Here is a 14,978-nt window from a genome sequence, read left to right on the forward strand (position 1 = left end):
TGATTAAATACATACAATCGAAAGCTTTTGAAGGCTGAGATCGGGGATCTGCAATCCACAGCAGAGACAGAGACGGGACACTTTGCCGCTCACCGCTCCGCCAGAATAGAAATCAAATGCTCGAGGGGGGAATCAAACTAAATCGACCAACCATAAATGCTAGGACAAGATCGCTGTGCTAAGTAAAAGGAGCGTGATATCGGTAAAGACCCGACGTGTGGTCTATCAGAGCGAGAAAAGAGCGGTAGCTTCTTAAATGCAAAGCAAACAACCCAAGATAGCAGTGAGAAAACAACAAATCAGAGGATTTCCTCTCCACAAGCGCCAACAATAACTGCGTAATAATCGTACAAATTTACAGTCTCAAGAACGGTATCAGACCAGACCATATGCCTTCCCTATTCGTTACCGCAGGATAAACATAGGAAAAGGGTGTTGTGTTCGTATCATAGACAGGATGCCGGGTTGGCTTAGAAGTTTGATGCAGCGTTGACAGGTCCAGGGTTGTGATACTGGTCAAGCGTGGTCTTGAAGGGCGTGCCACCAGCACCGGGGCTGGGTGCCTTCTCGCGAGCACCCGCACCGACTGCCGTGCCGCTCATAAGATCAGCAGCCTCGTCGTTGTCTTGCGCAGCCTTGCGAGCGTGGATCCTCCAGCCAACAACGGCAAGGGCACCGACGATGATTGCACCACCCACACCGACCACGACACCGATGATGATCTTCTTCTGAGAGGACGAGAGACCAGAGCTGCTGTTAGAGTTATCAGACGAAGTGCCGCTCAGACCAGGACTGCCCGTGGAGTCAGCACTGGCGGGAGTCGAAGTAGTGGTGAGAGTGGTTTGGACGGGGGTTCCACTGATGGTCTCGATAGTCGTGACCGTTTGCACAACCGGGGTTGCGGTGGTCTGCTGGGTAGTGCTTTCGACGGTGGTCTTGCCGTTCTTGTCCGTTGTAGTGACTGCAGTTGTCTGCGCATTGTTGTTGTTGTTGTTGTTGTTGTTGTTGGATGATGTTGTCTGTTGCGGCTGGGTGGTTTGTTGGGGTTGCTTGTTGGTCGTGGAAGTGGTCTCTTCCGAAGTAGACGACGTAGTTGTAGGTTCACTGGTGGTCGAAGAGCTCTCCGAAGTCGAGGTAGAGGACTCAGACGTCGAGGATGATTCACTAGATGTGGTAGAAGGGGCCTCTGTGGTAGCGGCGGCAGCGGCAGAGGTGACGGCGTTGCCTACACTCGTGACTGCAGCGCTCTGGCCAGCGACGACAGCCACGAGGGACAGGGAGTAGAGGAGGAACGAAAGACGAGCGGCTCGCATGATGGGCACGTCGGATGAGATCGATCAGTCGGAACTCGGGGTATTCAAGGCGTTCTTTCGAGGCTTCCAGAGCCAACACGGATGAGGCAGGAGGGCAGTGGAGAGAACCGACACCGGGGAGGCGAGATTACAATTCCAACGCGACACGGGGGTGCCCAGATGGTGAGAAACGATCGTTTGGAGGGTTGAGAATCGGGGGGACAGCAGGAGGACAAAAAGAGGCTGTCGGACGATATGATTCACAAGGAGGGGTTAACGAGTGACTGCAGATATAGAGTTGTGGGTGGTGGTGTGTGTGGTAAGAAGGACAGGAAAGAGCGTAAGGAGGCGGGATGGAGATGAAAAGGGACTGGAGATGGGAGACGAAGGGAACGGGATGGTGGAAGGGCACTGGCCGGCTCAATTGGGGGGAGCCACCCAACGGGACTTTTGGCTGCGCAACACCAATCCCAGCGTCGTGCCCAGGAGTCGGCGCTCTCTAGCGTCGGCGCTAAAGAACATGCCAGCCAGTCAGCGGCTGCCAGTTGAGACAGTTCTGCACAGGGGCGCCCCTCGTTTTGTGTTTTTTGTGTTTTTTTAGTGTTTTGTTCTTGCATTTTTGGGGCGCCTGACTTTCCGCCCAGTATTTGGTACTGAAGTATTATGGATACTATGGGTATTCTTCTTTTTCTGCCCGTTGGCTGTCACGGCCCTTGTCTCGGACTACTATGCCCAATACGGTGCTTTCTGGGTCGTCCCGATCCCACTCTAACCTCCTAGTGAGGTACCTGAGCAGTAGTGCTCCGGCTTGGTCGGCTAGAGTGAGGAGCAAGCAAGTCCATAGTATGGTAGATCACAAAGCGATCTTACAAAATTAATGCGTTCCATAATCCATTAGAGTAATTCTGGTACACACGTTGCTATTTTGAGGCATGTACCATGGGTCTTTAGGTACCGGTTAATGACCGTACCATAGAAAACAACTTTGTTCCTTGGGAGAAATTACCTAAGATTCGGCACCAACCAACAAACAACAACACCGAATCAACAATAATAATCCACAGTCTTACTTATGATGACTGGATATGTGTACATTCTATCAATCTTTATGCTTCTTGATGTTGGGTGGTCCCTTTCATTGTATCCGCGTGGCTCCGGTTCGATAGTAAAATAAGGAAGAAGAAAAGAAAATTCTGTAGTTTCCGAGCACCCACATCCTCGGTGTTTTCCTGGGAATACGCACATACGTACATTCTCTCTCACGTGTTTCAATCCGAAAGAAACAAATCTTTCCATCTTTCCAAACATGGCCATCGACGTGTGCCGGCTCACCCGACTGCAGCAGCTGCCCGCTTAATGGACGCCAGGGCGGCAATTGGGCCGGTGACTCCGTTCCCACAGCGTTTTTGCTGAGCTGTCTTTCCTTATGGCAATACCAACGGGGCTTAGTAGTACAAAGTAGTCTCCTTCCCCGTAGCGTTATCACTAAGCCCCAAAGACCCTGCATCTTAAGGGTCAAACTGGTCTTGTTCGTAAATGATTCATCCTTCATAAACCTTAGTCTGGGTGCCACCCGACACTTTCATAATAAAACCTGATTACTGCTCTCCATAAGACTAGTTAATAATCATCTTCTCTCTCACGGTGAGAGAGAGGGTTAGCTAGCTAGCTAGCCACTTTCGAGTTCGAGTCGGGTGATCGGCAGCATCTGACGGTTCTAGATTCCTCTCTGCTAATTACACAGTACCCAGCTGGCCATCCATACTAGTCTACTACTCCTCACTAGACATGACACGGCGCTCTGGAACGTTGTTGTCCTAATTAGACTCCATATTTCTGTTAATTAACATACCGTGGGGTTGACGACTTCTTAGAGTGGTCTTGGTCTGGAAGGGTTCCAGTGTGCGTGTGTGTGTGTGTACTCATCGAGGTTACGTATATCTCCTCAATAGTGCGTGTGCCTAGACCGTTCCCCATCATACCCTCCCTCCCAGTAGGAGGTAGAGATTATTACGGGTCGATTCGGGTCTCTGCAGCCACTCCGTCCGCCAGTTGATCGCGTGGCAAGGATGAGTGAGTGATCTTGCTTGCTTTTCTCCTGCTTGCTTAGTGATCGGGGTTAGTCAAAGGCGTTCGTTATCATTCCTTTTGCTTCGCTTGCATTAGTTGTCTGTCTACCTGGTATGTAATCAGTTATGGAAATGTGCAGTGACTCAGATGGGGATATTTCGACGAGGTTAGGTTACGTAGGTGTTTGCGTCTGTAGTATGTACGTATTTCATAACCTCTGTATTCTGTGGTCGCACAAGTAACACCTCGCCTGCATATGCAGGTTACGCAAAGAATAAAGTAGCACTGGCAGCGAGGACACACACACTCGTGCTGGGGAGTCCCTGGGAATCGGCCCTTGAAACATACAGGTCCTGCCATCCGGATTTCCCGATATTGTACACATCACATGGGGGATAAGGTTTTAGTCGTGCCCAGCCATGGCCGGCTATGACCAAGGGATAAGATCTTTTCTGCCTATGTAGAAGGTTTGGATGATATAAGCGATGGATTTGCTAACTAATTGTTGAATATTCGGTTACGTTCGACTCTATCTAAGACTATATATGTACGCTTCGACATTTCAAGGCCCAACCCAACAGTCCAAAGATACACGGTTAGGCAAAGCGGATGAAGCAATGGTAATCGTTCTCCGGATGGAATGAGGGATGTAGCTCATGGTGCAGAAGAGCTACAGCCCAATCTGTATCCGGTATACCAGACGGTATATTAGACAGATCAGGATGGACAAGCACGAACAACAGAGAAACAGAAAATAACGGAGTATATGAATATTGATGGGTATCACAAGTCATAGAAAGGAGGGCTGCCATAAAAGCCCGGATGAAAGAAACTCCACCTTCTCATCAATGCTTTTTGCGGGGGTTGCCTTTCATCTGGTCCTTCAGTTCTTCTTTGAAGTACTCAAAGAATTGGCTCAACTTCGAAGCTAGAGTGAGTGGCAGGTTAGTATCAAATGATACTACACAGCTACCATGACCCGTTCACGGTATGGGCGAAGTTCATACCAGACTTTCCAGAGTGAGGGCCATGCACCTCTTCCAGTGGGACACCCGTCTTCAGGTGATGAACCTTGCGGTGAATTCCCCCAACCAATTTATGAAACGACCGGCTGGCCAGCAGCTATACGTGGCAACATGAGCATCAAGCTCAAGGACTAGATATGGTTATCAACCTACCCTAGAGGTAAGCCATTCCTGTATGAAGAAGACTGTTAGTATGGAGGGTTGTGTGCGATAGTCCAGACACAAGTGCCTCATACACACCTCGAGAGGCCGTAGCAGAAATGCGCTTTTGAGAAACGCCCGAAACATCTTCAGTGTGGACTACGTAGATCAGGTGGGATCCGTGGCAACACAAGCTAGACTAAAGCTTGAGTGCAAAAGGGATGAAGCCAGCGCACCGTGGGGGGCTGGTGAGAAGCGAAAGGGAGAAGAAAAAACGCGTGGTTGCACCCTTGAAGAGAGAAAGAAAGGCGACAGTGAGGTCCAGCCACCAACTGAGTTAAGCCTGAGGCTGGTGACACAACTGGGAGCTCCACCAATCAGAGGCCAAGGACTCGATACTCCGCCCGCGGCAAAGTGTCTCGGAGAAAGCGATGATCCGGGCGGATTAAAGGGATGGAAAGTGGATAGATCGACCGCCTGAGGCCGACCATCATGGCTGACGATGGCCGGTTGGATGAAGATCTCAAGGCACCGCTGGAGATCTGAATCATGCCTCGGACGAAGCATGGCTCTGAATGGTGAATGCAAGTACTCTTGTACTATCTGTTCCTGAGAGACGCTCTCCTGAATTACATCATTCTTTTGCCATCCCCCAACCCTTAACTAAAGCATGGAAGCCGTCGTAATGCGCAGTAGTAGTAGTAATAAAAATAATAATAAAAATACTAATAATCTCCTGAAGGGATCCATACCGTCTGGACCCCGAATAAATCAGAAGAAAAAGAAAATTACCAGGAATGAGAAGGATCTCTTCTTGTTCGATACATACAAACTCTGCTGCCAACCTGCCAGAGAAACATCTCCTATTCTAATATTTTTTTCTTGGCTGCCCAGTTCCGCTTCTTTTCTCTTCCTTGTATACCCCATACTTATTCTATTAGTCCAAACCCACTCTCCTTAACAACCTCATTGTTCTAATCTATTTAATGACTTGACTGATTGGACTGCTGGCCACGTCCTGGGGTTAAAAGACCCCAAAAGACGAGAGAGTGCGGGGAGAACAGCAATTGCCAAACGGTGTCGCGAGGGGGTCTTGCATCAAATACTCTCCTTCTTTTCCTGCTGCTGGCCGGACCCTCTCGCCTGCTGTTTCCCTCGGGTCGCATTTTGTTGACGAGGTTATTACTTCATATTCACTGACCCGGTGGTTCTCCCTGTTCGTCCATATTTTTTTTCTTTTTCTTTCTCTGTAATAATCACCCAATCTTCTTATTTGTCCTACGCGTTGCAGGGGTTGTGGGCTGCACGAAGAAGTTGGCTGTCGGGTCTTGTCTGCCGGCCGAGTCATCTTCCATACTATTATCGACTGCCAGGCAGTCTTCCTATTCGGCCGCGCGTTGTTCCCGTGAGATCCAGAAATCTGGCCAAGCATAATATTACGTCGAGGGGCAGCTTCCACAGCTGTCCCGATCTGTCCACGCTACAGATATCATCCCTGCCGCATCCCCCCAACGGCGCGCACGAGGATCCGCCCGACGGCATCGAGGGGGAAATCATCACTGCCCCAACCTCCCGCTCGCCCTCCCCCGATACCTTCAGTCTACGCAGCGGCCCCCGAAAACTCGCAGCGACTAAGAAGCGGGTCTCGAAGAAGGCGCGCGGCGTCCTGGGCAAGGTTCGGGCCTTCCAGAGGATCGCTGCGGCCAAGATGGCTCATCCCACCATCAAGATCGATACCAGCGTACAAGCGACCAAGCGGTCGCTTCCCGAGGATAATGACGATGGCTTCGAGATTATAGATGGTCCGGAGAACGACGATCCTGGCCTGGAAGCGCGCGATAATGAATCTGTTCCTCCATTTCTCTGCCAGTCGGTCCTAGGTCAGTATGCGCCCGCCTGGCACGTCACCCCGCTTGCTGCTTCTGGGTCTCCCAGTCGTTTCGGGCGCAGTTGAAGGCGTTGCACCTCTCTAAATATTGCCTACAGCCTGACTAATATATCTGTCTTGTGATAGAAATCCATCAAAAATTCGAGGAACTCGAATGGATGCAGCGGACTCGGATACACGAGGGGATGCTCGCCAACGACCCCTCACACCGTTGGGCGCTAGAGGGAGACCCCGAGGTCAGGGCGAGGAACCGATACGTGAACGTGCAGGCATGGGCCAACTCCCGCATCCATCTGCGGGTGCCAGAAGGGGAATGCGATTTTATTAACGCATCGCCGATTGTCCTCGAAGACTCAGTCTCGCAGGAGGAGCGACGGTATATCGCGACGCAGGTGGGCGCATATATTCTGCTGAGGGTTGAAGGATAATTGCTAATCCGCTGCTATGTAGGGACCGAAGCCGGACCAGCTATCTCACTTTTGGCACATGGTGTTCCATGAAAGTGAGGATGTAGGCGTCATCGTCATGCTCACGCAGACATTTGAGGCGGGCAGAGAGAAATGTGCCCAGTACTTCCCACTGGACCGCGAAAACGCCACGATGCCCCTGCGACGTGAGCAAGACCCGTTCATGAACGACAACCATCACCAGCAAGCCGATGAGGATTTTCTAGGCTATGTTACACTGCTCGAGACTCAATGGGATCCCACATCTCGCTCGGAAATCCGCAAACTTCGGCTCACCCTCGGCACCGAGTCGAAGATTGTCTGGCATTTTCTGTTCGCCGGCTGGGCGGACTATTCCAAGCCTGAGGGCGATGACCGGGATGCGCTCCTTCAGTTGATCAAACTGTCCGGTTCGAAATGCACCCCTGCTAACCCCCGCATTGTACACTGCAGTGCTGGTGTCGGCCGGACAGGCACCTTTATCGCGCTGGACCATCTTTTGCAGGAGCTCGAGTCCGGCCAGTTACTAGAAGCGACTGACCCCGACATCGACCCTGTCTTCGAAACGGTCAACCAAATGCGCGAGCAGCGAATGATGATGGTCTATAATGAGATGCAACTCCAGTTTATATACGAAGTCCTACGGGAGCAGACCGATCTCAAGCTCGGAAAGACTGCCGTGCCCAGCGGGCGCAAGTCGGATGAGAGGTCAACGAAGATGGCCAAGTTGTCAACCGACGACAGCTACCGACCATCCTCCAAACCTGAGCTCGAACCTGCTGACGATCACCGATCTACTCCTACCCGGAGCTGGTCGGGCACCCCCGAGGTTTCCGATAACGAATGAGGATAGGGACGACCGGTTCCTGTCTCAGACAACATTATTATATTACCTTCCCTCGTACATATATAACATTCTAATCGCCTATTGATGTTTTTCTTTTGCCATGTTTGTCGTTTTTTCTTTTTGCCATGACTAGTTACGAGTTCTGACCTGCATCTTCAACATGCATTTGCCCTTTGCGCCACCCTGCATACTATGTTTCAGTATACGACCTGATGCTTTTATTCCTTCAGTGCCCAGGATGCTTACATTTTCACAAGCAAACCGTCCTGAACATTGTCATCCGAAGCTGATGTGCTTACTCCCGCGCGATTATCTCTCTTCAGCTTTCATTCTGTTTTCCCCCCTAGCATTAGAACTGGTGTACCATACTGGACTTGTGGATCTGCCTGGAAATGAATAACGATGCATCTGTTCATACGCGTGCCCTGAAAGGTCCTCTCTTACACACCCTACCAGAATACTATCTACCATTTGATCAATCAACCACTCAATATAAATCAAAGCGTTCTTATACTATTAAACGGGAAACAAACCCCCCTCCTCATCTCTGTTATCCTATGTACATCATAATTCCCACGGAGGGGTTTATAGAGCAAAAGCCAGAACCAGAACCAGGAGGAGTAAGAATAGAGATAGCTAGATAGTTAGGGTTCGTAGAGGAGAGACGTAGAAGATATAGAGAGAGAAAAAGAAGAAAAGAAAAGAAAACCACAAAACAGAATGTAAACGATCAACTCAAAACGCCGGTAGATAACGGGTCGGGTCATGACACGGTCGTAGCGAGAGCAGCAGTAGTAGTAGTAGCAGTTGTGAATAGATAGATAGGTATGGTAACTTTTTTCCTTTTCCTTTCGTTTCGTTGCCTTTCTTTTCTGCGTAGCGTAGTATAGCAATCGTCGAGGCGGGCGGGGTACAGATAGTCTTCCCTATCATGTGGAGGATGGGTTGGGATTATATCGGGGTGACGCGGAGGGGCGATTGGCAGATAGAGAGTGTATGGTAAGCGTGGTAGAGAGCGACAGGATGGTGGTGAGCGCATCAACGCCATGTAAGCGTATACGTCGCGATCATATGGTGGGCAGCGATGTCATTCTGCTGGGTGAAGCGGACTTCACGGTTCAAAAGACGTGCAAAGCATAATGAGATATAGGTAGCTAGCGAGAAGGCGCAAGAGCCAGAGATCTAGCTAGCTAGCTAGAATGCGACTTAATCACTCCGCTTCTTTCCATCTTCTGCGGGCGACGTTCTCTTGGAGGTATCAACGGCCAAATCTCCAGACTCGTCCTCCTCATCCCAATTATCGACAGCGTTCTCATCCCAGTTATCTACCTCCTGCTCTAGGCTCATAACACCTGTCTCCTGGGGTCCAAGACCCTCCTCCTCGTCGCTGTGGTGGCCCGTCACTCCGAGCTCGACATCATTCTCTGTGCCGTCGCCGCCCAGGGAGCCGAAGCGCGCCTTGCGTCGCCGGTCGAGCATGCGCCGGTGGTACCAGCCGCAAAGGCCGACGGCGCCGAGACTGCCGACAATGTTGGCGAGAAGGTCAAAGGCATCGAAGGACCTGCCGTTGGGGAGGAGACCTTGGATGATTTCGGAGCCGATGCCGAGGACGAGAGTGCAGACGATGAGAGTTAGGTGGAGGGTGCGACGACGGGTGGTGTCGAAGATCCAGTAGAAGACGAGGGAGAGGAGAAAGAAGGTGACGACATGGAGGAACTTGTCATTGGGTTGGAGTTGGGACGGAAGAGTGGACGATGTGCTGTGCGGGAGGAGACCGATGTAGGCGGCGATGATGAGGAGGAAAAGAAAGGCGCCTGGTGAGAGTGGTGTTAGTGGTACAGATTATGGTGGTATTTTGGTATTAGTTGGTGTGGTGTGGGAAGCTGCTGAAGCTCTTTGAGGGAATCGGATGATTAGGTATCATAGAGCTTCACTTTTGGCTTCGGAAGAGGGTGGAAACGGGTGGGAAGAGCTCAATGGATGGGGAAGATCGGGGGAAAAGACATACCCGCGAAAGGGTATCGGATTCGCATGATGGGCGATCTGGAAGGAGATGATTACGGGGAGGGAGCGTAGAGAGAGGAGGGCGTGGAGGGAGAAAAGAAAAGGCCGGAAGAGGGAAGACTGGATGATGAAGCGATGAAGATGATGGCATGTCATGTGGTTTAGTTACTTTACGATACAGACAGACAGCTAGAGACGCCGCAGCCTCAGGCTGAAACTGGGTTTATTGTGGTTGAAACATCCTCGGGAAACTCCCTGCCATTCCTTCTTCTTTTCTTGTCCCCATCGAGGCTGAGTGTTGCTTGTTCCCCCGTTCCCAAGTTCAATTCATTGACGGGTTATTGCTCGCCTTGTTTGATTTTATTTTATTATTTAATATTAATGCGGATTCACTTTTTTGTCGGCTCATTCCTTTTTGTCATAGTGTTCTTCTGTCTCATTATTATTACTATATCTTCCCTTCACAACTACTACTAGTTACTCTGTTAGTTGCTTTGCTTTGCTGCTGCTGCTACTGCTGGAGTCAACGAATTGCGCGGTTGGTCTGAAGCTGCGGTCGCCGTTCCGCCTTCACGCAACCAACTTCATCTCATCCGTTCGCGCAGAGAACCTTATAAAGAAGCCCTCCAGTCCCCCATCAAATCCCCCACTATTTCATCACTTGGGGTCTCCAAATCATCGTCCCTCATTTCTTGACCCCTGTACCCTAATGTATATGTCTTTTTCAGCGTCTCAAAAGACCCCCTTGTACCCTAGCTGGAACTGATCCGGACCGTGGAGAAACGAGCCCCCCTCGCCCGCCCCAGAACCGGGGTCTTGGAGCGAGCATGTCGCTCGGACACCACCACGCCTGGCTCCCCCCAGGTCATCTGCGCCCGCCGGATGATTTCCATGAAGCGCGGTCTGTCAATGGCTATCCCAAATCTTTTTCCGGTTCGCGAACCCCCCAGATGCGCGCTTCGGCCGACGCCGACGGGTCTCACGCGGGCGGTCTGATATCAGATGCCGATATTGCAGGCGACGAGGACCCGCGCATCGCCATGTTCCGGGATCTGTACAAACGCAGTGAGGCGCAAATAAATGCTCTCTTTGCCAACCAGAAAGCTGCCGAAGATGCCCGCCCTGCCAACGATTCCGACGAGTCCCAATCCGAGAGCCAACGCGCCGACGAACCCGCTCCGCCCCCGGCGCCCCCCAAGAAGCCCGCCAGGAAGTTAGATGACGATGACTACGATGAGTATGACGATGAAGATGACGCTGAAGATACCGAAGCCGCATCTCCTCCTAAGCCCAAGTCTCTCGCTGCCTCTCAGCTACCTAGTAGCTTCCCATCGCCCAGCCGACCGCCCAGCGGCTCCGTGTCGGTCGGGCCCGATGCGCAGAAGGAGGCCAAGAAGGAGACCTTGGAGGATATCCGCAAGAAGCTAGAGGAAGATAAGAAGGCGACCGAGGAAGCTGCTAGGAGAAGTTTCCACACACTCTTTTATACTTTAGAGAATGATAGAGATGCCATGTTGGACCAGCAGCGGCTAGAAGAGTCGGAGCGACAGGTAGAAGCGGAAATGTCGGGCCAGGCGAATGCGGGCAACAATGCGAACCCAACCTCCAATGGATATGGGTCGCTGAGTAGCGCGAACCTGGGCGCCTCGAGCCTGACCCTCAAGAACCTGATCGCAAGAATTGACATGAAGCGGAGTTTGGTCCAAGCATCTGACGCGGAACTCCGAAGCCTGATGAGTGAGGTTCGTAAGAACCGTAGTAAGTGGGCTAGTGAGGACAAGATTGGTCAAGAAGAGCTGTATGAAGCTGCAGAGAAAGTGCTTAGTGAGCTCAAGGCGATGACTGAGCATTCAAGCGCCTTCTTGACTCGGGTGAATAAGCGCGATGCGCCTGACTACTATACAAGTAAGATACTTTAACGGATGAAGAACCACGCCGTGTGTCTCGTTGCTGACTCCCTGCGCTAGTTATCAAACATCCGATGGATCTAGGAACCATGACGAAGAAGCTGAAAGCGCTGCAATACAAGTCGAAGCAGGAATTTGTCGATGACATCAATTTAATATGGTCGAATTGCTTCAAATACAACACCAACCCAGAACACTTCTTGCGCAAGCATGCTTTATACATGAAGAAGGAGACGGAGAAGCTCGTCCCTCTGATACCAGACATCGTCATCCGAGACCGCGCCGAGGTCGAAGCAGAAGAGCGCCGACTGCAGATGGCCGAAATGGACGGCGCCGAAGAGAGTGACGACGAACCGATCATGTCGTCCCGTGGTCGCAAGGCCCCCGGCAAGTCATCATCGAAGAAAGGCACTGCGCCTGTTCGAAATACTCCCAGCGGATCGGAGCCTCCTGGTCAGAGCTCTCAGCCTCCGGGGCCGGTCCGTTCAGATTCTGATGTTGTGATGGAGGGGGCTCAGAACGGGCTTGTAACGCCGCCGCCTGGCACACAAACGCCATCTGACCCTGCGGGCGTCAGCTCTGGTGTACCTGGAAGCCAAGGTGATGCTATGGACATTGATGGGTTAGTCCCGACAAGCACCGCGCTGAGCGCATTGCCCGCGTCTGGTGTGGATTCCGAAGATCCCGAATACAAAGTATGGAAACAGGTGACGAAGAAGGATCGCGCCCTCATTGCCGCAGAGAGGCATCGTCTCTTCAAAGGTGACAAGCTCAACTCCGATGAGCCAGCATTGCTCCGTACTAAAGCGGGCATGCGGCGGTGGATCAGAAACCAAAAGCATAATCTTGCAGAGAACGACAAGGCGCGTGAGTCAACAGGACAAGGCATGGAACCTGGCGCCGCGGGTGAAACGCTCGCAGAAGGCATTGAAGTGGATGAGGATCGAGTGATCCCCGACTATTACGATGTCATGTCAGGGGTTCCCGATCTACCCTCTCAGCTACTCTGGAAGGAAGACTCAGACGGCAACATTGTGGATGCGTCCGAAGAGTTTTTGAGGATCCTCCCGCAAGGCTCATTCACTCAACCAGATAGTAAGCTGGCCCGCAAAATGGATGCAAACATGCGCCAAATGCAGGAAACGCGAAAGGTCTGCTCGAAGATCGGCATCGTCAAGCAGATGCAACTGCAGTCTCAGGTAAGCGATCTCTCGAATCATAATTTCCCTTGTCTAACTCTCCAAAGATGTACCAGAATCAGTTCCAGAAATACCAGCCGGAACCCTTCGTCGAGCAGGATGTGTCACCACATGTGATGAATGACGGGGGTCCTGTCATTGCTCCTTGGGTTTGCAAAGCGGCCTTGCAGCGTTCCGTGGCGAAGATCTTCTACCACACTGGCTTTGAGGAGTATCAGCCTTCGGCCCTGGATGCAGTGACTGATATTGCCTCCGACTTCTTCCAGAAGATCGGCGAAACCCTGAAGTCGTACATGGAATCCCCTAAAGTCCCGACTACCGACGCGACCGAGGCGACGGGTACAGCTCAGTGGAAGCGAGCGTACACGGAGCCGGAGATCGTACTACACACTCTCTCATCTGTTGGCATCGATGTAGAGTCTTTGGAGTCGTACATTAAGGACGATGTGGAGCGGCTCGGGACGAAGCTTTCGACAGCTCATGACCGGCTGCGCTCGCTACTGTCCGAGCTCCTGCGACCTGCGCTTGCAGATGGCGGGGAGGATGGCTCCAACGCATTCCACGATGGCAGTGAACAGTTCATCGGCGGTGACTTTGCAGAAGACATTGATGAGGACTTCTTCGGGTTTAAGGAATTGGGGCTGGACAAGGAGTTTGGTCTGGCCACACTCAGCGTGCCACTTCATCTCTTGCAGAACAGGATGTACAACGCTGCGCAGGCACAGAACACCAGGTATGTTTCTCTTATTGTATCGACTATTGCTTGCTTGATACTAATGGGTTTTTGCAGTGCTGCCCAAGCCGTCACTCTCTTCCCTCCGCCCGCTCCCTACCCTCGCATCACCAATGACTCTCTCGCTTTGCAAATTGGGTTGGTTCAAGAATTCTTCAGCTCTAAGCTCCAAGCAAACAACAATGAGCCTTTGGTCGAAGATCTTGAACTACCACCGAAACAACGACCCATGGCCGCGCGACCCCGTCTGCCCGCGTCTGGCAAGATCCCGCCGCCTTCCGCTCCTTCAGGCGTGACCACCAGTCCCCAGAAGCGACCCCTCCCACCCTCCGCATCGGGGCAGTCGGGCGCTAAGTCTGGGACGTCGGAGCCGAGTAAAAAGAAACTCAAGAAGAATGGGCCTAGCCTGGGCGCTCCCGACGCGACAGCTGAAGGAGACGATGCCGCCGCCGTTGGAGTAGATGGTACCAAGCCGTCGAACGGATCGTTGTTTACGGCCGCTTCAGCGGACGAGCCCTCTACCCAGGATGCAACTATCAAGGGCGAGATGGAAAACTCGACCGCGCCAGAAGGGACTGGTGCTGAGCATCAAGCCCCAGCTGGGACCTCAAACGATGACCAGAACCCTAACCACGACAGCGCTGCTGCCCTACCAAACGGAACGGCAGATGAAGCGTCATGATATGATCTGTCCTACTCAATCCCCCCGCACTGTACTACCTCACTATACCATGATTATTCCCCTCTACCTCTTCTACCACTTTTATTATTTCCTTTTTCCTTTCGTCTATGTCTTCTTTGCAGTATATTATATCGTCCACCACTTATGTCTTGTCTACCTTTCTTACCCACTTTTGTTACTTCTTCTTCCATCTCACTTGTTTTCTCATTCTCTTTCATCGCCTGTTTTCACTCTTGGATGATATATAGTGTGCGATATGTGGCGTCGCGCTCTTTCTTTCCAGCTGCCTGCCTGCCTTTACCCGAGCCCACGTTTGAGTTCGAGTTCGAGTTCGAGTTCGAGCCCCCTCTTGTCCTATCTAATCCCAGCATTACCAGTGTGCGACAAGAGAACGGAACTACAAGGGGGAACCACACAAAAAACCAGAGAAATGAGATACACAAATACAAACGATGCATCCTTGTTCAATTTACTTGCCTTGTATACCGTAACACAAGATAATGCATAGCTGTTCAACGTAGATAGAACATAAGAACAGGGATTAATGATTTCCTTCCATTACGATCTGGGCTGCATCTGCATCAGCCTTTTTTTTTTCTTGGCTTGGCTTGTGCGTTGCTGATTGTTCTAGACTAGACGGGAAGTATCTTCATCTGTCATATTTTTGGTTTTTAGATCTCACAAACAAACGCTCATCTGGTACTACCGTGTAACGTCAACCCATTAAGACGGTAAGTAACTAGC

At 51.5% G+C, this 14,978-nt stretch overlaps 6 protein-coding genes across 6 annotated transcripts; 2 read left to right on the top strand and 4 right to left on the bottom strand.

The window, feature by feature from the left end:
* Window positions 1-470: 470 nt before the first annotated feature.
* On the bottom strand, window positions 471-1,313 carry midA (putative cell wall protein; the record flags this gene model as incomplete). Its single annotated transcript, XM_025625186.1, has 1 exon — window positions 471-1,313. One exon carries the CDS (start codon window positions 1,311-1,313, stop codon window positions 471-473), a length of 843 nt encoding a protein of 280 aa, XP_025481405.1.
* A 2,528-nt stretch (window positions 1,314-3,841) lies between these two features.
* BO87DRAFT_374942 (uncharacterized protein) lies at window positions 3,842-4,811 on the bottom strand. The gene is made up of 4 exons (XM_025622910.1): window positions 4,628-4,811; window positions 4,541-4,558; window positions 4,370-4,484; window positions 3,842-4,290 (listed from the first exon to the last, which is right to left on the bottom strand). Exons 1-4 carry the CDS (start codon window positions 4,673-4,675, stop codon window positions 4,208-4,210), a joined length of 264 nt encoding a protein of 87 aa, XP_025481406.1. The 5' UTR covers window positions 4,676-4,811; the 3' UTR covers window positions 3,842-4,207.
* Window positions 4,812-5,020: 209 nt separating this feature from the next.
* On the top strand, window positions 5,021-8,208 carry ptpB (tyrosine protein phosphatase PTP1; the record flags this gene model as incomplete). Its single annotated transcript, XM_025625932.1, has 5 exons — window positions 5,021-5,037; window positions 5,820-5,933; window positions 5,981-6,408; window positions 6,543-6,808; window positions 6,867-8,208. The coding sequence occupies 5 exons, from the start codon at window positions 5,021-5,023 to the stop codon at window positions 7,707-7,709; spliced, it is 1,668 nt and encodes a 555-aa protein (XP_025481407.1). The 3' UTR covers window positions 7,710-8,208.
* On the bottom strand, window positions 8,019-8,180 carry BO87DRAFT_304700 (uncharacterized protein; the record flags this gene model as incomplete). The annotated part of the gene is made up of 1 exon (XM_025619289.1): window positions 8,019-8,180. The coding sequence occupies one exon, from the start codon at window positions 8,178-8,180 to the stop codon at window positions 8,019-8,021; it is 162 nt and encodes a 53-aa protein (XP_025481408.1).
* A 426-nt stretch (window positions 8,209-8,634) lies between the features above and the next one.
* BO87DRAFT_12926 (VanZ family protein) lies at window positions 8,635-9,846 on the bottom strand. Its single transcript, XM_025618035.1, has 2 exons — window positions 9,718-9,846; window positions 8,635-9,523 (listed from the first exon to the last, which is right to left on the bottom strand). Exons 1-2 carry the CDS (start codon window positions 9,740-9,742, stop codon window positions 8,916-8,918), a joined length of 633 nt encoding a protein of 210 aa, XP_025481409.1. The 5' UTR covers window positions 9,743-9,846; the 3' UTR covers window positions 8,635-8,915.
* A 555-nt stretch (window positions 9,847-10,401) lies between these two features.
* BO87DRAFT_13103 (SAGA histone acetyltransferase complex subunit SPT7) lies at window positions 10,402-14,362 on the top strand. The gene is made up of 4 exons (XM_025618046.1): window positions 10,402-11,618; window positions 11,681-12,819; window positions 12,867-13,552; window positions 13,610-14,362. Exons 1-4 carry the CDS (start codon window positions 10,541-10,543, stop codon window positions 14,232-14,234), a joined length of 3,528 nt encoding a protein of 1,175 aa, XP_025481410.1. The 5' UTR covers window positions 10,402-10,540; the 3' UTR covers window positions 14,235-14,362.
* Window positions 14,363-14,978: the final 616 nt, after the last annotated feature.

This window comes from Aspergillus neoniger (genome assembly GCF_003184625.1).
Source record: "Aspergillus neoniger CBS 115656 unplaced genomic scaffold BO87scaffold_10, whole genome shotgun sequence".
Lineage (NCBI taxonomy): Eukaryota > Fungi > Ascomycota > Eurotiomycetes > Eurotiales > Aspergillaceae > Aspergillus > Aspergillus neoniger.

What these genes read in the sequence shown, in the direction of transcription:
- BO87DRAFT_374942 (XM_025622910.1), bottom strand. Translation starts at nt 4,675, where the DNA reads ATGTTTCGGGCGTTTCTCAAAAGCGCATTTCTGCTACGGCCTCTCGAG. An exon ending in CCCTCACTCTGGAAAGTCTG is followed by an intron (nt 4,291 to 4,369) that starts GTATGAACTTCG and finishes CACTCACTCTAG; the next exon opens with CTTCGAAGTTGAGCCAATTC.
- BO87DRAFT_12926 (XM_025618035.1), bottom strand. Translation starts at nt 9,742, where the DNA reads ATGCGAATCCGATACCCTTTCGCGG. An exon ending in AATCCGATACCCTTTCGCGG is followed by an intron (nt 9,524 to 9,717) that starts GTATGTCTTTTC and finishes CACTCTCACCAG; the next exon opens with GCGCCTTTCTTTTCCTCCTC.
- BO87DRAFT_13103 (XM_025618046.1), top strand. Translation starts at nt 10,541, where the DNA reads ATGTCGCTCGGACACCACCACGCCTGGCTCCCCCCAGGTCATCTGCGC. An exon ending in TGCGCCTGACTACTATACAA is followed by an intron (nt 11,619 to 11,680) that starts GTAAGATACTTT and finishes TCCCTGCGCTAG; the next exon opens with TTATCAAACATCCGATGGAT. An exon ending in GCGCAGGCACAGAACACCAG is followed by an intron (nt 13,553 to 13,609) that starts GTATGTTTCTCT and finishes GGGTTTTTGCAG; the next exon opens with TGCTGCCCAAGCCGTCACTC.